Source organism: Nannospalax galili, unplaced genomic scaffold, assembly GCF_000622305.1.
Source record: "Nannospalax galili isolate Female #2095 unplaced genomic scaffold, S.galili_v1.0 scaffold6429, whole genome shotgun sequence".
Taxonomy (NCBI): Eukaryota; Metazoa; Chordata; class Mammalia; order Rodentia; family Spalacidae; genus Nannospalax; species Nannospalax galili.
The window spans coordinates 3,173-24,912 of NW_008360226.1; the positions used below are offsets into that span (position 1 = coordinate 3,173).

At 42.9% G+C, this 21,740-nt stretch overlaps 1 protein-coding gene across 3 annotated transcripts in view; it reads left to right on the plus strand.

The window, feature by feature from the left end:
* The first annotated feature begins 693 nt into the window (after positions 1-693).
* Positions 694-21,740, plus strand: part of Tgm5 (transglutaminase 5) — a 39,331-nt gene continuing 18,284 nt past the window's right edge. Inside the window, exons 1-6 of one of the 3 annotated variants that reach the window (XM_008824182.3) lie at positions 694-866; positions 9,165-9,359; positions 9,858-10,103; positions 13,115-13,233; positions 16,136-16,264; positions 16,833-17,010. In XM_008824182.3, the coding sequence (XP_008822404.1) occupies positions 857-866; positions 9,165-9,359; positions 9,858-10,103; positions 13,115-13,233; positions 16,136-16,264; positions 16,833-17,010 (877 nt within the window). In that variant the 5' untranslated portion in view covers positions 694-856. The remainder of the gene's footprint in view (positions 867-9,164; positions 9,360-9,857; positions 10,104-13,114; positions 13,234-16,135; positions 16,265-16,832; positions 17,011-21,740) is intronic. The other 2 variants (XM_029559194.1, XM_029559195.1) reach the window with 2 other exon arrangements.

Below are 21,740 nucleotides of genomic sequence, written 5' to 3' on the forward strand. Positions count from 1 at the left end.
ATAAGCATGCTCAAGAGCAGGAAAGGGTGCCTGGCCTTCAGGGTTAGAACAATGGGTTGAGGGAGGCTGAGGATTGAGGGTGAATATGGATGTTTCAAAACAGTGATTTGGGGGGCTGGAGAGATGGCTCAGCAGTTAAGAAACTGGCTGTTCTTGCAGAAGACCCATATGGCGTCTAACAACTGTCTGTACCTTCAGTTCCAGGGGATCCAACACCCTCTTCTGACCGCCAAGGTTATTGCATGACCCGGGTGCACGTGCATACATGCAGGCAATACACTCATACACACAAAATTAAATAAATAAATAAAAAAAAACCAAACAAATAAATAAATAAAATATTTTTTTTAAAAATGCTCCAAAGTAGGTTCTGTTGCATTTAATGTCTAGAAAGAAAGGGTTCAAGTGTAAAGCAGACTTTCAGGCTCGCTGAGCTCTCCTAGTTGTGAGCAGTAAAAGTCTTTAGACCCTGTCATTCCTTCATGCAGAAGCACATCCTGCTCCATTCCCCCCTCCCCAAAGGCCCCATCAGCTCACCAATTCTTCCTGGTTCCCCTACCACAGCCCTATTGCCCAAGAGCTATCAAAGGCCCACGTGGCACAAGGCCCTGATGGCTCCACAGCCTCCACACCTCCTCTCACCTGAGCAACACTGCCAAGAAAAACCAGAGGGTAAGTGAGAAAACCAGTTGTGATCTGCCCTGTGAGAAGTGGCAGTACAGCAGCCGGCCCCGCCTCCAGTATCCTGGAGTCTTGGGATGGAAGGGGAAGCAGAAGCTCCAAGGATCAGTTTCCTGAAGCTCCAGTCCATCCAGCTGTCTGTGGGGGAGCAGCCCAGGAGCCTGAGGCAGGCACCATGGCCCAAGGTAGGGAAGCCCCATGGGATGGCTGGAATGTAGGGACAAGGAGGACACACAGAGAGACTATAGGACAAGAGGGTGGATTCAGAGGAAGAAAGGGGTAAATACAGAATCAATCTAGGAGGAGTAGGAAGCCCAGAATCCTCAGAATTCATAGGCGACCCGAGAACCAAGAGGCAGGGTGGAGGTAAACAGGGCTGCATGCCACCATGTCTGCCTCCACAGCAGGGTAGGATGGGTAAGGCAAGGGATTAGGGAGTTGGGATTCCTGTTCGCTGACACTAACTAACCTTTTCACACAAGTCAACTCACTTCTCTCGTTCCTGTCTCCCATGGTTGTAGAGCAGAAGGGCTTGGACCATAATCTTGAAGGTTTCCTCCTGCTCTAAATTCATCTGAACCTTCTAAATTCTCTTGTCCCATTGCTTCAGAGGACACTCTCCTGTTTCAGCTAATCTTCCAGGCATTGACTTCTCTCCACATCAGCCCCTCCTCTCTACTTAGAGTGACTCTGAAGAGTAAATTATTAAATGGAAGCATTTATAAGGGATGAGCTTTGAACTTGTTCTACAAATGTTACAACCTAGCCTTTATTTATTATTTTGGGGCTTAATTTTAAAAAATTATTTTTATTTTATGTGTATGAGTGTTTTGCCTGCATGTATGTAAGTGCCCCCATGCATCCAATGCTTGTAGAGGCCAGAAGAGGGTTCAGAACCCCTGGGATTGGAGTGAGGGACAGTTGTTAGCCACCATGTCGGTGCTGGGAACTGAGCCCAGGTCCTCTGCAAGAGCAGCTAGTATTCTTAACCACTGAGCCATCTTTCCAAGCCTGGACTTAATTTTTTGTTTTAAAAATTGTGTGACTTTTAATTATAGAGGACATAAATGAACACATAGTTGGAGCATAATAAAACAATAGTTGCAGATAAAGCTATAGCACCCTGACTCTATTTCTAACCCCAGCCTCGTCACCAGTCACCACTGTTACCAGTCTTTGGTCTACACATTAACATTCATATATACAATAAATGCAATGTATTAGTTCAACATGTATGCCTTTTGATGTTGGTATAAATCCATTTTACTATAGTATAAATATTTTCCTGCAACTTGATTTTTTTCATTTCAGTATGTCTTGGTCCTTTGCCCATGCCAGGAGTATACATAGCTCTACCTCAACATTTCCCATTTTGTGTAGTATTCACAGTATATGATTTATTCATCTACTCCTCTATTGATGGGCACTTAGGCCATTCCAAATTGGTTATATATACAAGCAATAAGCATCTTAATGCATGCCTCTCCCTAGAGAGACTCACAAGGGAGTGTCTCCCTAGGACAGATAGTCACATCACTTAACTTTAAAAGTTCTTCCTACCATATCCTTGTTATTTCCCTGGTAAGTTCACTTTCTCTCCTCATTTCAAGAAGAAATACAGTAATAGAAAATGAACATCCTATTGGAATATAGATAAACAAAATGTGGTATATAAAAATAATGGAATATTGTTTGGCCACAGAAGGGAAACTAAGCATAGTATTTGGGCTGCAGAATCATCCCTGTGTCACAGGTGGAGGTTGACTTGACCTACAGTGTCTCCGGAAGATAAGATGTGTTTGCAGTGCTTGCAGTCAGGAGGATGCTGCCACACCTGTTGGGTAGGCTGAGTCATGCACTGACCGAGCTGGAGCCAGTTAGGGCTCTCTACACAGTCAACTGGTCTCCCAAGACATGAGCTTCTTTTTCCATCACTAGGAAAAAGTCAAACACCTTCCCAAGTGGCAAGGTTGGGATGTTCTTTGTGAGCACGAATGAAAGCCAGCAATGGGCAGCAGCTGTTGGGTAATGGAAAGAGCCCTGGATGTGAGTCAGCAATCTGGATTCAACACAAGACAAAGCTGTTTATCTATCTGAACCTCTGTTTTCTCACCACCAAGTGTAGATAACATAACAAGATAACCGTCCTACAGTGCCTAGGCCAAATGGCTAGCACAGAGGAAATAGCCCTGGATCAGTTTCTGAGAGAATCTGAAACCTGAAATAAGTATAGGGTGATTTTGCATAAGATAGATTCTTCAACCTAGCAAACATGTCTGTCTACCTACAATGTACTGATGGTTATGCTTCTGTTTATTTTATTATAATAATAAGCTTGAGGATGGAGAGATGGCTCAGTGGTTAAGAGCACTGGCTGTTCTTGCAGAGTACCCATGTTCAGTTCCCAGCACCCACATGACAGCTAACAATCATTCGAAACTCCAGTTCCAGAGACTCCAATGCCTTTTTCTGACTTCCAAGGGCATTGCACAGCACAGATACACTTAATTCATACAGGCAAAACACTCATACACACAAAATAAAAATAAATAAAATAATAAGATCACTAATTAAAAAGATGTGTGTTAACAATAAACGAACTCAGAGGTTTAAGAAGATAAAGTATAATATTTATTAAGGTACTTTGATATAGTTGAATTGAGTCATATTTGTCCATAACAGCTTTATTGAAATATAATTAATAAAGTTCATCCATTTGAAGCATACAGTTAAGTGTATTCATAAAGCTTTGTAAGTATCAACAGTATCTAGTTCCAGAATATTTTCATTGCTGTTAAGAGCAGCCCTTGTACTCATTAGCAGGCACACCCCATCCCACCTTTCTCTAGCCCCTGGAAATCCCTAAATCTACTTTCAGTCTCTATGGACTTGCCTCTTCTGGACATTTCTTATAAACAGAATCACATAAAATGTGACCTCATGTGTCTGGCTTCTTGCACTGTGAATAATGTTTTCAAGGCCCATTCATGTTGTAATGTGCTTAGCTTTACTTTTTGTGACCAAACAGTATTTCATTTTGTTTACCTACCCATCAGTTGATAGATATTTGTGCTGTTTGCACTTTTTGGCTCTTATGAATAATGCTGCTATCAACATTCACATGTCAGTCTGTGTGAACATATGCTTTTATTGTCATGGATCACATTGCAACTCTATGTTCAACATTTTTAGGAATGACCAATGTTCTCCAAAGTGCTGTGCCATTTACAAACAAACCAGCACGTTTGAGTGTGGCATCTCCACATCCTGTCAACACTTGCTACTGTTGTTTTCCTATTGTAGTCATCCTAATGGATGTGAAGTAACATCTCATTTGTATTTCTTTAATAATGCTGAGATGCTTTCATGCACTTCTTGGCCTTTTTCCTGTATCCTTTAGAAAGTATCTATTTAGATCAGTCACCCATTTAAAAAGTTTATTATTATTATTATTATCATTATTACTGTGTGTGTGTGTGTGTGTGTGTGTGTGTGTGTGTGTGTGTGTGTGCGTGTGCGTGTGCACGCACTTGTAAGGGTTAGAGGACAACTTTGTGGAGTTCGTTCTCTCTTTTCACTGTGGATTGAACTCAGGTCACCAGGCTTGTGCAGCAAGTGTTTTGCTGCGGAGTCATCTCGCGGGCTTCAGTTACCCTTTTTCATTTGGGTTATCTCTGCATTGTACTTTGTCCTATCTATATGTCTGTCTATCTATCTGAAAATCACTTATTAGGTCTATGATTTGCAAAAACATTCTCATATTCTGTGGGTTGTATTTTCACATTCTTTATGACGCTCTTGAAGCAAAAATTTTACTAATTTTGATCAGATACAATTTATTGGGGGGTTTTCTTTCACTGATTCCACTTCTGCTGTCATATCTAAGTGACTGTTGCCTAGTTAAGATGATGATTTACTCTATGTTTTTTTCTATGAGTTTCATTGTTTTAGCTCTGATGTTCAGGCCTTGGATCCATTTTGAGTTAATTTTTGCACAGCATGTGAGTTAGGCATCCAACTTCATTTTTGAAAAGCATTTTTCAACATTAAGTTGTCTCAGCATGTTGGTCAAAGATCAGTTGATCATAAATGTGAGAGTTTTTTCTAGAATCTCACTTCTGCCCCTCTGGCCTATGTCTATGCTAATGTCACTACATCATTTGCCTTTATCACTAGCTTTATAATAAGAGTTAAAGTATAGAGATGCAAGCCCTCTGTTTTTCTTTAAGATTGCTTTGAGCAAGCAGGGTCACTGGACCCTCACCTGAGTATCCAGCCACTCTTCCCAGCCAACTAGTCCAGCCTTGGAAGACAAAAGAAAAATGAGGAAGAACCCAATAGAGGGATGCTTTTGGAAGCCCTTGTCAAGAAACTCCAATGGATATTTGAAAATTGCCCTTTCTGACGTTTTTCTAGTTCCCTGTCTAGAACTTGTAATGCTAATTACTCTTGCCTTTACTTCTCCTTCACATCTCCTATTCATGATTCAAGGACTTTCTTCTTCCCTTAGAGATAAAGAGTTATGCAGTTTGGGAGTCTTTTAGAAAATCCCACTGAAGGGGTATTCCAATTGCCTCACCCTGCATCCCTGTTCAGCATGGAAGAAGCCAGAGTGGTCCCTATCCCTATTCCCTATTGGCAATTTGGGTAACCCCTTCAGAGGATGGTGTGATAAGTGATAAGTAAAAAGTTGGCAGAGAACAAGCAAATGGAGGATGAGGCACCAAGACACAGATAAAACTCTCAGCGGGATAGAGCTTTATTTCACAAGGGACACGTTCCCTTTGGGGAAGGGAAACTGTCTGCCCACAGATTGTGAGCTGTGGCTTATATAGGGGGGGCGGTGCTTCAGGGTGCTGAAGGCGGGAAGTTTTTTGGGAAAAATCAGGCGGGGCGGGGGGCGGGGGGGGGGAGCAGGAAAAGCAGGGCTTGTAAACCTGGCTCCTTCCGTCTGCCAGTCAGGATCTGGGTCAGGAAGTGTTTACTTTTTTGTCCTCCTAAGATAAGGGAAAAGCTGCTGTACTAAAACAGCTCCGAAAATCTCTGGTTAACAGGCAGAATCTGCTTATCTTGTCTTCAGAGATCAGAGGAAAGGCAGGCTACCTCTTAGAAGAATCTGCTCCCCTTGACTTCAAAGGCCAAGATGCTTATCAGCTCAGTTCCCTTTTTCAGGCTTAAAAAATCCAAAGTCCATGGGACCCTGTTGGGGAGAGGGGAGGCTGCTGCTGTTTAAAACCCAAATAATAAGAATAGGAGGTAGGAATTGGCTAGGCAGTTAGGATAAAAAGACCCCAAAGAAATGTAGCCAGTTTCTTGGCTAAAAGTCAAAATGTCCTTGGGCCTGTTAGCAACATACTGTGTTCCAAAGGCCAAAAATGTCCAAAGTATTTGGGAGCATGTATCTAATCCTTAAAAGAGTTTAGGGTTACCTCTTCAGAGGGGGGGAGTGTTGGAGGGGAAGGAGTGGGCATGGATTAGATCAAAACACCTTATATGTATGTATGAAATTCTCAATAAAGTTTTTGTAAAATAAAAAAAGAAACTAATAGAAAAAAATAGACATTTGTTTCATAGATTTTATCTGAATCTATGACTTAGAAAAAGACAAGATTTGAAAAAGCAAGATAAGAATAGCATGTCTAGTATTAGTTACTGATTTCAGTAACTAATTAGATACTGATTTCAGTGTTCATCCTTCTCTTGGTATCCATCAGCGACTGGTTTCAGGACTCCTCAAGGAAACAAAAAGTCACAGATATTCAAGCTCTTTATACAAAATGGGATAGGGCTTTTTAGTTTTCAAGAAATAAAAGATCTCAAATCATTAAAAAAAAAAAAAAGATTGCTTTGAGCTGGGCATGATGATGCATGCCTGTAATCCCAGAACTCTGGAGGCTGAGGCAGGAGGATTGACATGAGTTTCAGGCTACATAGCAAGATCTTCTGTCACCCTCCCCCCAAAAAAAAGAAAGAAAGGAAGGAAGAAAGAAAGAAAGGAAAGGAAGGAAGGAAGAAAAGAAAGAAGATCACTTTGGCGCTTACAGATCCTTTTTACTTCCCTATGTTATCATCCACTTGTCAATTTCTGAAAAATGGCATTTGGGTTTTGATAAGGTACTTATTGAATCTAAAGTCAATTTTCATCTGAATGATATACCTTCCAAGAGCATGGTCCATTTTTCCATTATGTAGGTGTTCTTGAATTTTTTCTCAATGATATTTTATTGGTTTCTGTGATAAAAGTTTTCCATTTCATTGTTGAACTTGTTGCTAAGTATTTCAGCCTTTTGATGCTACTATAAATGAAATTACTTTTATATTTTTCTCAGATTATTTGTGAGTATATGGAAATACAGTTGAGTTTGAATATTGATATTCATCCATCCTGCAACCTTGCTGAATTTATCAATTCTAACTTGATTCCTATTTGGGAGTGTTATTGTTCTTACATCATGTGTGAATGGAGATCATTTTACTTGTTTCCAGTCTTAGTGTCTTTGATCTCTTTTCTTTGCCTAATAGCCCTGGCTGGAACCTCGAGTACATTTTATCTTCAACAATGAAACAAGAACAGACAAGAATATCCATCCTGTCTTGTTCCTTATCTTAGCAGGAAAGCCTCCAGTTTTCATTACTAAATATGGTTATCTGTGGGTTGTTATAGATTCTATTTATCATGTTGAAGAAACTCCTTTCTATTCTTAGTTTGTTGAATTTTTTTTAACATGAAAAGGTAGTGGATTTTTCCAAATGATTTGATTCATTTATTTAAATTTTCAATTGAAACATAGCCAAGATAAAATAGCTAGGCCTCTGTCCTTCCTAGCTTACATTTAGTGTTGGAAAACAGACAAATAAAAAAGTAACTAAAGGATGTAGGTATAGTGGTGCATGCCTTTAATCCCAGCTCTAGGGAGGTGGAGATAGAAGCAGGAAACTCTCTGTGAGATCAAGGTTAGCCTGATCTACATGGTGAGAGGCCAACTGGGGCTACAGGAGACCCTGTCTCAAAAAAAAAAAAAAAGTAACTGAGAGCTGGGTGTGTGGTGGTACCTACCTATAACCCCAGAACTCCAGAGGCTGAAGAAGGAAGATCATGAGTTTGAGGAAGATCATGAGTTTGAGGTTAGTCTGGGCCATATAAGGAGACCTTGTCTCAAAACAATAACAACAAAATAACAAAGACTATCTGAATATCATATGCTAAGATTGAAAAGAGTAGGATATCAGTAAAAATGCATTTATGTAAATGGGCACATAGATTGTGACATATAAATGAACTTGTCAGTTACACTGTTCAGACTCAGTTAAATGCTGCAGAAATGGGAGGAAGAGTGGACCAACAGGGGCAGGTTTCATCAGGGAAGTGGGTCTTGGAGGACAAATAGGATTTGGTTAGGAAGGGAATATTCTGAATTGGGGGCTGCAGGAGAAACAAAATACACAGACAGGTAGGTACATATACCACTTTCTTGGGACAGACTGGCTAGAGGAAAGGGTTGCTGCTGAGAGCAATGAGAAAGGAGACTACAAACGAAGCTAACACTGGGTATGGGGAGGTCATGCGTGTCAGGTGAAGGTTTGGCAGACTTTAGGGCATATTAGAAATTTTAAAGCAAAATGAGGTGGCATGATCAAATCATTCTGAGGAAAGGATGATGTGTTAAGAAGTGGTGGGGAGTGATGCAGGAGACAGGAGAACTGCTGGCACTTGTTTAAAGTCACTAAGGGTGAGGCGAGGAGAGCAGAAATTAAATGCATGTAGAGACAGTGGACCTCAGTGAAGTTGTATGGAATGATTGAAAGGACCTGGTGACATATGAACTGTAGGCTGAGGAAATGGGTGAGCCCATTGCAATTTAAATGTTGTAAACCTCCCTCAGGTGAATGGGGACCATGGCAAGACCATGATCAAACAAGAAGTCAGACACACAGCCCTTATGGGAGAGGCACACTGGAGAACAATGAGTTTAATCTGTGTTTTAGCAGACGCTCCAGAAGGCTGGGAGTGGTACTTTCTGACTTTCAGCATCCGAGTACACAGAATACTAGGCACGGGGCATTGATGGTGGTAGACAGCCTTCACATTGCTGAAAGTAGGACAGCTCATCCAGGGGCAGGCAACCCAGGGGCTTGCTCCCAAGGTTTGGAGGCACACAGGAATTAGTGAGTCTGTTAACTTGAATCCAAGAAAGTGGGTGTCAAGGTGAATCTGAAGATACACTGGGTTGAAGGGAACATCAAACCTGGCAGTTCTACAAAGGAAATTAGTCAGAAAGCCATGCACCTCCAGGAGGAGATAAGGGGGTGGGGGAAGAAAGAGGAGCTTGCCCACATCAGATAATCTTCATACCAGCCCTATATGAACTCCATTTTACCAACATGGAAACTCAGTTGCAGTTACTAAATTACTTTCTTGAGTTACTAGTAAGTGGTAGACATGATTGAACCAGGCTTTGCAACTCTGCTTTTGTCTGTCCTAGGCTGCCCTATTGAAGGGCTGGAAGTGGCCCTCGTAGACCTCCAGAGCTCCCGGAACAATGTACGACACCACACAGAAGAGATCAGCATTGAACGCCTTATTGTCCGCCGGGGCCAGGCCTTTGTCATCACCTTATACTTTAGGAACCGGGGCTTCCAGCCAGGCCTGGACAACATCATCTTTGTGGCTGAGACTGGTGAGCAACTCAGCTGGCCCACAGGGTGTTTTTTTTTTTTTTTTTTTTTTTTTTTTTTTTTTTAAAAAAAAAAAAAAAAAAAGAGGACGATAAATCTTTCACTGTGATATATCAAAATAAAAAAACACAAATGTTCAGTAAAAGAGAGAGGTAAGAGAAATTCAACAAAAAGAGAAATAAAAATAAAAATATTATAGCAATAAAGAAAATTACAACTTTACAGTGACTCTCCTAGGAAAGCTGTGACTCCTCCTTCAGCCTGTCATTCAGTTACCAAGCTAATGCAGAGTATTTGTCTTGTGCAGTTTCAGAAAGCAGGAAGCAATGGACCTCTCTAGGACAGTGGATTTTCCTAACACTAAATTATTGCTTTAAATTTATTATACTTATTCATTCATTGTGTGTGTGTGTGTGTGTGTGTGTGTATGTGTGTGTTGGAAGGGATCTTAGGGGGATGGAAGGTCACTATAAAGATCCTTAGGTACGCTTCCCTCCCAGGACCTCTACCAGACCTGGCTAAAGGGACTCGGGCAGTGTTCAGCTTGACAAGCAGTGATGGCCCAAGTCCCTGGATCGCTTCCTTGGAGACCAATGGGGCCGCCTCCCTGGAAGTGAGCCTGTGCGCCCCTCCCATGGCAGCGGTGGGTCGGTACCTCTTGAAAATTCGCGTTGACTCCTTCCAGGGCGCTGTCACAGCCTACCAGCTGGGGGAGTTCATCCTGCTCTTCAATCCCTGGTGTCCAGGTGAGGTGGGTACCCATGTGGGCTCCTTTTCCTTGTCCTCTCTGTCAGTGCCACCAGAGAGCCAGGCTCAAGGGTTTCTAGCTACTGATCCCTGGCCACCCATAAATCCCCCCAACATCTTAAATTCAGTACCTCACTCCAACAACTAGAACAAGTTGTTTACTTATTTATATGTTTTAAATTATGAACCCCAAAACCGAATTTAAGTTGAAAACTATTATTTAGTTTGACTGCTGTTAACACCTCCCTTCATTACATATTTTTAAGTTAATTTGAAAGTTTTCACGGAGTCCCATCTCTAGAAGAGCTAGAGGTAATCAATGGATACTGAGGGAGGGAGAATCAAGTTTTCTCCAGGGACGAGCTCCCTGATAAGTGATCTAATCTCAAGTGGTCAGTCTAAACACATGTACACATGAGGAGCATCACTAAATGGACTCAGTGCATTATACATATGTTTATAAATGCATGTATGTATTTGTAACAATAATAACATGAGGACAAGAAATTGAGATGAAGTGGGTGCATCATGGGAGGCAGCACTGGGAAGGGTGGAAATGATGTGAATACAATACTCATGTATGGAATTCTCAAAAAATATTTAAAAAAAGAAAAATTTTATTTTAAAAGTAACAAGTGCATACTATGAATATTTGAGGAAAAACGTAAATGATACGAATGAAATAAAACAAAGAAAAAGGGAAGAAAAAGGAAAGAAAGGAAGGAAAGAGAGAGAGGGAAGGGGAAAGGAAAGGAAAAAAAGGTAGCAGATAAGAAACCAGATCTGCCAAGCCCCATGTTCCACTTCCCAGGAAAACCTTGTCAGCATGCTCTGTATAGCCTTATGAAATGGTTCTATACTTAAATAGTACGCACCTGTGTGTATCTGTATGCCGCTTCTACAACATACACAAGTGGGATTATAGAACATATTAGTCTCTAATGTGCATTTTTCTTTTAAATATTAAACTTTGCTAGCACTTGGGGGGCTAATGCAGGAGGAGCTCTGCAAGTTTGAGTCCAGCTTGGACCACATACTGAGTTCCAGACCCTCTTTGGCTATAGAATGAGACCCCGTAAGAAAAAAATCAACTCTGGACATATTTTTCCTATCAAAAAATTTTCCTTGACAGTTATATACTGCTTGGCTGTACCAAATGTTTTTAACCAGTCCCCTGCTTCTGAGGACTAGTTTTGCCTGTTTCCAGTTTTTCTCTTGTACAAGCAAAGCCACGGTCAATCTCCTTAGCACCATCTTCTCTGTAAATCTGCCTGAAGTAGGGTAGATGCATAGGCAGACAAGGACGTGGTGTGGGCAGTGGGATGCATAGGCCAGGCAGAGCAAGTGGGGAGAAGTTGGAAGACCCGAAGAGTAGAGGCAGGTCTGGTGTGATTTAGGCAGAGACTAGATTCAACCAAGCCTTGCCTCTGACTTGGAGGGTGAGCCCCCTTCCTTCCTCTCATTCCACTCTCCTCTCTGACTTTACCCTAATGGGGGTCATGTCAGGTCTCTGAACCAGGGTGAGTCTGACACTGCTGCAACCCCTACTTCCTAGTCATTGAATTCTCAGGTCTATCATTCATTCACCAGGTAGGTGAAGGTACTTGCCCCCTGCTTCTGTGTTACACACACACACACACCCTCCTGGCCTCCAAGACTGTGGGCTTCAGGCTTGAACATAGGAACAAAGGGCCTGTTTGAGTGGTGGGGAGGACTGTGTGCTTCTCCTGAGCTTGTGCCACACTCATGTCCTAGGGAGATCTAACCTGGGGTAGAGACTGGTAGGGGGTTCAGTCAGAATTGGAAGCTGCTACATCACTATGTTCAGGGATCTTTGTGACTTTAACCATCAACTTGCAGCTGTTCACTACACTGGTTCAAACCCTGAATAAAATACATCTCAGCAATAAGCCATGCACCAGCTTCTGTTAGGCACTGTCTGAAGCTCCCTCTGAAGACAGGAGGACCCCTCATCTCATGTCACGTTCCGTCAGGCCTTCCAGATAGGTCCAGGACACTGCCAAAAGAATACCTGTCCCCGTGGATTTTGATTCACTTACTTTAAAAAGTAAATTTATGTCATAAAAGAAACAGGTGTTCATTCTAGAAACTCTCGAAAACACCAGTAGGCAAAAAGAAAAACATAAGCAATTGGTATTAATGTATTTTGGGATGGGTTTAAAAATCCTCTATTCATAGACATTTGCCTGCATGTAAGTGTACCACATGTGTGCAGTGCCCACAGAGGCCAGAAGAGGGTGTCCGGTTCCTTGGAACTGGAGTTACAGATGCTTATTAACCATAATGTGGATGCTGGGAACTGAACTCCGGTCCTCTGCAAGAGCAGCCAGAGCTCTTAACTGCTGAGCAGTTTAAACTTGGCACATCACATATAATGCTCCACCTTACATTAATACTGTGCAGAATTCTGTGGTGGAGATGCACTGAAGCTGTTTGATCAGTTCCCTAAAACAGGACATTTCCAAAATGTCTACCATATAGCAACAGCACTCGGATGAGCAGTTTAGTATCTAAATCTTTGTGCACAACCTAAATACTTAACTTAGATTAAATGCCCACAGCAAGGACGATGTAATCAATGACACCCTCAAGCTCTGATTTGTTCTTTTGTACCCAAGACAAGTGGATACAGCAGAATGCCCAGAGTATGGAGTTGCACAGCTTTGTGTTCAAATTCCAGCTCTGTAATTAATGTGATTTGGACAAGCTACTTAAGCGTTCTGAGCTCATGTCCTCAATCTAACATGGGATCAAGTACCCTAAGTAAATGTATAGTAACATTCACCAAAGGTAAATTTCTACCACCCTACCTTATGTTTGTATTGAGCCTGTGTTGAGAGTGTGGTATCCTAACACCCACTGCATGCCCTTCAAGGTGTCCCTAGTTAACTCTCTCTAGAGCTCCAGATTCCACAGGACTCAGAATAGCAATGGACCAGGAAAAGCAAAGTGACATCTCTGCTTTGTATCCTTCCACTTTGATTCCTAGCTGATGGTGTCTACTTGGACAGTGAGCCTCAGAGGCAGGAGTATATTGTGAATGATTATGGCTTCATCTACCAAGGAAACAAGAGTTGGATCCGCCCATGCCCCTGGAACTATGGGCAGGTGAGTCCCAGACCATGTGTGCCCTGGGCTTGTGGGGAAAGGGAGAAGAAATGAGGTTGACTACTGACCAACTAAATGGCACCGGAAAGGTGTGAGATGCACCCCAGGTTGCTAGGAGAGCAGCCATAGGAAGGCAGAAGATGTATTCTTTGCTGATCACATCTGACTTGAACAACAGGATTTAAGGGAAAAAGCAGCTAAAGGCAGCCCAAGCCAGGCATTCCAGAGAGGATGAGGGAGATGCATCACAATGGAAATGATGGTCTTGGCATTTGTGCTTTAAACTGTTTGTAGTGGGGTCTCACTTCCCACTCTCTCTCTTTATTCTCACAACTAGCGATGGCCCCTGGATCAAATCTGTCACATGGATGCGTACATGTACTAGGTCTTGAATACCACAGCCAGAAGCAGGGCTGGTGAACAGCAATGCATCTTCCCCAACTCTATGACCAATGCCTTTTTGTTTATTTGTTTTGAGATGGACCTTTTCATTATAAGTAATGCATGATTGTTTTAAAAAGGCGAGTGCCTGTAATCACAGCACTTGGGAAGCTAAGGAAAGAGGGTTTGTACTTTGAGGCCAGCCTGAACTACATAGCAACATCCTGAAACAGAGAGCTGGGGATGGGATGTAGCTTAGTTGGTAGGGTGCTTACTTAGCATGCACAAAGCTCTGGGCTTGATCCCCAGCACCACATATAGGGTATTGTGGTATACACCTATAATCTCAGAACTCGGGAGGTAGAGACAAGAAGGTCAGAAACTCAAGGTCATCTTGGCTACATGACCTGGGCTACATGAAATCCTGACTGGACAACAAAACAAAACCCAAACAAACAATAAAAAAAATCCAAAAGAACCCACAGAATTTTGCAATGAAACATTCCAAAAATGGACACCTAGTACAAGAAGGTCATTCCAAGCACAGTTACCAGCTGCTTCCTCTTCACTTTATTTTCTGCACATACTCTAAAACATATGATTATGTATGCAAAACATAGTATCCAAATTTTTGCAATGCTTGACAAACATTGTCTAAAACCTGCCTTTCATTTAAAGCTCAGCCTCAGTAGGTGCTCTAGGAAGTCCAAGGCTCAGAGGGAGGAAGATGTTCTAAGTTGTGGGAGGGTCCTTGGCCACTCTGAATAGATGACAGCCAGGACAATCTAGGGGTCCTCATGGAACCTTGTGCCATGTGGGTACAGGTTCCTCACCAGGTATTGCCCAAATAGAACTCCAATACTCCTGGCCTTCAGACCCAGCCTCGTCCAGGGAGGCTGTAACTCAGCGGAGACGTAGCAACTTCATCTGGTCCCATCTCACTCCCCCAAACTCTCCACCCTATATGGGCCCTTGGGGGTCCTGAAGAGACCCCGGATAAGAGTTTACTGTCGTCCATGAGAATTGAGGCTATGCTGCTCTCTGAGCTCCATTTTCTTCAGTGGTGTATACTAGATACCTGTTAAGTACCAAGAAGGATGCCAAGTGCTAGAGATATGGAAATAAAGACACTGTCCCTGGTCTGACACATAAACAGCTGTTTACCACACAGTGGGATATAAGATTGAGAGACAGGCAGAATGTTCTGGGAACAAGGAGGAAGACTCTTGGTTTGGCAGGAGATATTGAGGAAGCTTCCTTGGAGCAAAGATACTGAGCTGAGTCAAGTGAAGGCAAAGGGTAAACATGTGCAAAGGCATAAAGGCCAGAAAGATTTGGCCTTTTCAGAGATTATAAGGAATTCAGTGTTGCTGGAGTTAAAATGCTAGGGGAGGGGTTCATAGAGATGAGAGGCTGGAGAAGTAGGAAAGGGCCAGATCTTAGAGGGACTTGGATGACACCTAAAGGAGGCTGGAGCTTTGATTCACTAGGCTGTAAGGTCCTTTGAATATTTTAAAGTAGAAAAGTGACTGTCCCTGGGGAAGATAGAGAACACTAATTTTGCTTATCACATTCATTTACACTCATTGACAAAGATGTATGGAGTCCTTACTGTGCATCAGGATCCAAGCTGGGTCTGGGAGTCCAGTATTATGAAGAGAGTTGGAGTGAGACAGAGCATACAATCAGGCAAGAAACATGGATTTTGGATACATTGCATAACCAAGTTTGGGAAGGAGAGGGGATATGCCAAGGCTATAGACCCAGGCCAACCTTGGGCTCTAGGAAGCCCTCAGAGGAAGAGGTCTTACACTGGGCCTAAAGGGAAAGAGGAGCCAGGATACTTTGAGTGGAAAGTTCTGGGATGCATATGTGATTTGTCATCCAGAGCCCCAGAACTGTGGGTGTCATGGCAGGTTGGTGTCCTCCTTCAACACGCTGCCAGTGATAAGTTGGGTGCTCAGGTAAGTGTGGAAGAAGCAGCAGCATGGTTTTAGTAAGAACATCTTAGGGACTCCATTAAGTGTGGAGATGGAGGAGGCAGGGGGAGAAATAGATGTTTCAATGAGGCAAGTTCGTTGGGGAAAAAAATTCAGTAACAATAGTCCCTTCAAAGTAAAGGGTGAGGATTTGGCTTGCAAGAAATACAGGCCAAGTGGGTTGTGATCCCATAGCTTTGAAACCTTGCACCTGCCTGGGAGGCTGTTTGATTTGACAATTAGCATGCAGATGGGTTTTTATTTCATAAACACACTCTATTGGAGAGCTGAGTGTGTGTGTGTAGGGGGGTGTTATGTATTTCTTTGTTTTGTTTTGAGACAAGCAAGCTAGTTCCCCAGCTAGCCTGGAAATCACTCTGTAGATCAGGTTGGTCTTAATCTCCTGGATATCTGCCTGCCTCTGCCTCCCCAGTGCTGGAATTAAAGGCGTGTACCACCACACCTGGTCAGTTATATATATCTTTATGTATCCACACACACCAAGAATGGGGTGTCTCCCTTTTCTGTATCTTCTCTTGCAGTTTGAGGAAAATATCATAGACATCTGTCTGGAGCTGCTACAGAAGAGCCTGAACTTCCAGGTTGACCCATCCACAGACTGTGCCCTGCGGGGAAGCCCCGTCTACATCAGCAGAGTGGTGTGTGCCATGGTGAGGTCCCTGGCATGCCCTGCCCAGGGAGGGAGGAAGCTGTGCAGGGGGCTCCCTGCCTTCTCACAGTTGCCCTCTGTGATGGGCAAATGAGATGTCAAGAGGCAGGGACCCTCTGAGAACAAAATAATTTTGAATGAAACTGACAGTAGACTGTGGGTACCTACCGAGTTACCACAACTGAACTCTGAAATAGCTGGTATCGCTGTGACTTCTGCTAATTCCAAATTACATGTTTTGGGAGAAAGCTAAAAGTCACTCCAATTTGAGAATTATCTTGTTGCTTCTAGATTTTCTTTGTTCTAAATTAGTTTTTAAAGTACTCAAGAGTCAAGTTCCAGCTTTACAGGAAATTGAATGCAATAATAAACTAATTACTACAAGTACAAGACAGAATATCTGGTTCCCATCCTCGCTCCTCCCCAGCAGGTCTGGAAGGTCCTGGGTAAAATGAGGTCAAAGGTCTCCTCTGTGTCTTAGGCTGGTGGACCTTCCAAGACAGCCCCCACATGACATCTTGTGGAGGGAAAGGATGTTTCTAATACTTCTACATATGGTTTCTCTTTAGATCAACAGCAACGATGACAACGGGGTGCTTAATGGAAACTGGAGTGAGAATTACACAGATGGTGTCAACCCTGCAGAGTGGACAGGCAGCGTGGCCATCCTGAAGCAGTGGCACGCCACAGGCTGCCAGCCAGTACGCTATGGGCAGTGCTGGGTCTTTGCTGCCGTCATGTGCACAGGTAGGGGGTGAGAAGGGCCCCAGGAAAAAACCAGAGCAACTTGTGTAAGAGCCCTCAGAATCATTCCTGTACCAGTCTCACATGTCCCACCAGGGAACATTTGGAAAACTGGCCTTTCCCCCTAAAAGGTCTCACCACTCACCAGTTTGTCTGTGTGTGGCAAGAGCACCACACAGAAATAGGAGATGGGGAGGGAATCCTGAGGGAAGTGACATCTGGAAATGAGTCACATTCTGGAGGTGGCAGGAGGACGCCTTCTGCCTCACCCAGGGCCACTGTCCTCCTCTCAGTCCTTAACCCTCGATCTGCCCCCATGCCCAGATCCACTATCAGCCTCTTGGCATGCACATCCGTGCCCTGAGTTGTCTCTGTTAGTCATCATTCATGTGTGCTAGAGAAAGAGGCCAAGTGAGGCTTTCCATTCAGTACTCCAGTAGAAGGTAGGGGAGTCAGAGCTGCCCTTAACTTGGTGTTTGTTGAACCTTCAGGCCTTCTGTGCAGAAATTCCCTGTGACAGGCATGTGTGTGCTAGGCCAGACTCTGAAGTCTAGAGAGGCTGCTGAATGTCCATAACTAGGTCCGTCCAAGGCACAAGATCTCTGTCAATACTGACAGTGTGACAATGTCTGCTGAAATCCTCAGCATTCGCCTCTTCCACAGTTGCAGAGACTAATCTTTGTTGGATGCTTTGATAGCCCAGAGATAAGAAATAAATAATTAAACAGCTTTGGTACCAAAAGCCATGGAGATTGGGTAAAGTGAGAAGCCTGAATCACCCCAAAAGCGGGTGAAAGATTGATGGGTGGAAAACCAAGTGGGTGGCTCAAACCTATAATCCCAGCACTCAGGAGGCTGAGGCAGGAGGAGAGCTGTGAGTTCAAGGTCAGTCTGGGTGATATAAGGAGTTCCAAGTCAGCCTAGACTACAGAGAGAATGCAATCCTCTCTCTCTCTCTCTCTCTCTCTCTCTCTCTCTCTCTCTCACACACACACACACACACACACACACACACACACACACAGATGGAAGGGCAGGGAAGGGATCTTGTGTAAGATAAAGGGGGAACCTTCCAATGTGTGGAGAAATTGAGTGTGCGTGTAGAGGGAGAGAGCTGGGTTTGGGAGTGGTTGTCTGGAATGGGTGATGAAAGAGGTGGAGACAGTGGATGGAGGTTAGGCAATCACAACAGAGCAATTAAAATGTTTATGAGAATCATGTCCCTTCAGTGACCTTGCAAAAAAGAGTTGTGCCGTCATGCTATATATTAATAAATATATCAGTTTTGAGAAACTCATCCACCTAACTCTTATGGAGTCCTTATTCCATGCTAGGTACCATGTTCTAATTACTCTTGTTACAAAGATGGAAAAGACTCAGTGTCTTTGGTTTGCCACCAAAGTGAAAGAGAAGAGATTTAGCCACATTCCTTATGCCAATACCGCTGCCAAAGCACACTTTAAACATTACATCATTATTATTCCACAGCTGCCATAATGATAATGGGGATTTCCTTTGTGCCAGACACTGTGTTAAAACACTGGCAGGTTAGACTAATGGAGAAACTTGAACTCTGCAGGCAGTCTGCTTGGGGTTTCTGTGGACCTTTTTATCCATAGAAAATACTTTGCAAGACCCCCAGATGATGCCTGAACAGTACTAAAGCCTATGTATACTATATGTTTTCCTATGAATGCATACCTATGATAAAATTTAATTTATTAAGTACAGCAAGAAATTAGTATAATAACTGAAATAACTAAGAACAGGGGCTAGAGAGATGGCTTAGTGGTTGCTGCTCTTGCAGAAGACCCAGGTTCAATTCCCAACACCACATGGCAGCTAACAACCCTCCATAACTCCAGTTTCAGGGGATCAGTGCCCTCCTCTGGCTTCCATGGGCATTTCTCACACAGGTGCACTTACATGCACGCAGGCAAAACACTCATACACATAAAATAAAATAAATTAATTAATTAACTAAAATAACTGAGAACACATAATAATGTGCTATGATAAAGTTGCCAGCACTGTTACTCTTGAACTGTTATTTTAAAAAATGAGGACTACTTGAACCCAAGCACTGCGCAGTACCATAGCAGGTGATCTGGTAACCTAGAAGGGTACCAAGTAGCTAACAGGCAGGTATTATATACAGCGTGGATACTCTGGACAGATGGATGATTCATGTTGTGGGCAGGGCAGCTTGATATTTTATCATGATACTCAGAACAGTGCACAATTTAAAACTAAATAACTATTTATTTCTGTAATCTCCATCTAGTATTTTGTTCTGTGGCTGACTGAGAGTAATTGAAACCACAGAAATTTAACCATAGATAAGAAAGGCATGATTCTGAATACTAACATGTCCATTAATTCTCAGTAACCTCAGACAATGGATCTCCATTTCCTCAGATGTGTGATGAGGAAATGAATAGTACCTGAGGGCTAGGCTTGCTGTTTCCCCTAGAAAAACATAGATGCCACTTTATGCTATTTTAGAGATTAATACAGGAAACATCTCAGAATTATGCAAATTATCATGTGAGGGGCCCAGAAAACCTTATATTCTTCTTTCAATACATCTTTTCTTTCAACTGCCTGGTGCCTTTTTTTAAAAAAAATCATTTATTATTTTTATGTGTATGTGTGTATTGCCTGCATGTAAGTGCACCTGTGTCGTGCAATGCCCATGGAGGACAGAAGTTGGATCCAGATCCCCTGGGACTGGCGTTACAGACAGTTATTAGCTGCTATGTGGGTGCTGGGATTCGAACCTGGTTTTGGATCTCCGGAGTTACAGACAGTTGTTAGCTGCCATGTGGGTGCTGGATTCAAACCTGGGTCTTCTGCAAGAACAGTCAGTGTTCTTAGCTGCTGAGCCATCTCTCCAGCCCTGCCTGGTGCTTCTTATTTCATTTCATTTTAATTTATATTTGTGTATATTTTTCATACTAAGTGATGGGTTTCATAATGACATTTGTGTTCAAGTGTGTCACGTACTTTAACAACATCCACTCCTGTTACTCCCTCCTGTCCCTCCTTCCCACAATCATTCTTCTATCTTCACACTCTGTGCGTGTGTGTGTGTGTGTGTGTGTGTGTGTGTGTGTGTGTAAGTGTGTGTGCATGTTGAGCTCTACATATGACAGTAAGCAATATTTGTCTTTCTGGGCTAGCTTGTTTCCAGTTACATCCATTTGCCTGAAAATGACACAATTTCATTTTCTTTATCTGGCTAGGGTTGTTGAAAGGATTGTATGCGTTCATATACAGAGAGTACCTAGCTAGAATAAGTGTTCAGAAGTGCTAGTTGGGGTATCTTAGTGGATCCCCCAAATGTCCTTATGATTCTTTCATCTTCTCCATCTATCAAACAGGGAAATGGAGTGTCTGAGCCAGTCCCACTCTGAAGTCTGCTGGCACGACAGGCCATGATCTAACTCCCAGGCTGTACTGCCTGACAACATTGCTGGCAGCTGCCGTTCACCCAATACCCACTGTGCTTCATGCTCATACTAGGCACTTTTCAGTTTCTAATCCTCCCCACCACCTGTAGAATAGATGTCATTACAGCTGTTTCACAGATGAGAAAACTGAAGCTTAACATGACCAAGTGACTCTTGAATTAGTTAGAAATACATTCTTAAGCTGGCGGTGTAACCCAGTGGTGGAGTGCTTGCCTAGTATGCTTGAAACTGTAGCATGACCCACAGTACCATAAAGAGAGTGCATGCTCCCCTCTGCAGCCCTCCCACCAGCTATGCCTTTTTGAATGTCAAGCATAATGACTTCAATAGCCTGTAGAAAAATTACGAAAGGAGACTTGTGTTCATCAAAGATAGTTAGAATTTTTTGTGCACACAGTTTCTTAAGCATCCATTTGTTGAAAATTACAGAAATTCTTAGCCCACCCTTCTTGTGCTCGGGGCAAGCCTCCACAGAGCTCTAGGATGTTCAAGTCTTCTTTTTCAGGCCATTCACCCTAGAAAAGAATGGGACCCTCAGCCTTGTGTGGGGTCTGAGAAGTAGCCTAGATGCTTTGCACTATAGTAGGGTAACAGAGAGGAGGGAAAGAGGTTCTGTTGCCTGAAAACTCTCCCCAGAAGTCAGATGTCAAAAAGCTACAGATTCCATGATTCCATATGTATGACGTGTTCAGAAGAGGCAAGTGCAGAGAGAAAGTTCATCAGTGGTTGTTTAGGGCGGGAGCACAGGAGAATGGGGATGACTGCTAGTGGGTAAAGGTGGTTTGGTTTGTTCTTATTTTTGAGACAAGGTCTCACTGTTTAGCCCAGGCATTCCTCAAACTCATCATCCTCCTGCCTCAGCCTCCCAAGTGCTGGCATTACATGTGAGCCATCACGCCTGACTCCAGAAAAGTTTATTTTTGAGTTGATGAAAATGTTCTAAGATTAAATAGTTTGGATTGTTATACAACCTGAGAAAATATTATAAACTGCTGAATTGTACACTTCACAAAGGTGAACTTTATGATATGTTAGGATATTTTAAGAAAGTTGGAGAGATGGTTCAGTGATTAAGAACATTTGCTGTTCTTTCAGAGGACCTGGGTTCAATTCCCAGCACCCACATGGTAGCTAACAACCAACCATAACTCCAGTTCCAGGGGAACCAGCAACCTCTTCTGGCCTCTGTGGGCATTGCATGCATGTGGTGCACTTACATATATGAAGGCAAAACACTCATATACATAAAATAAAAATAAA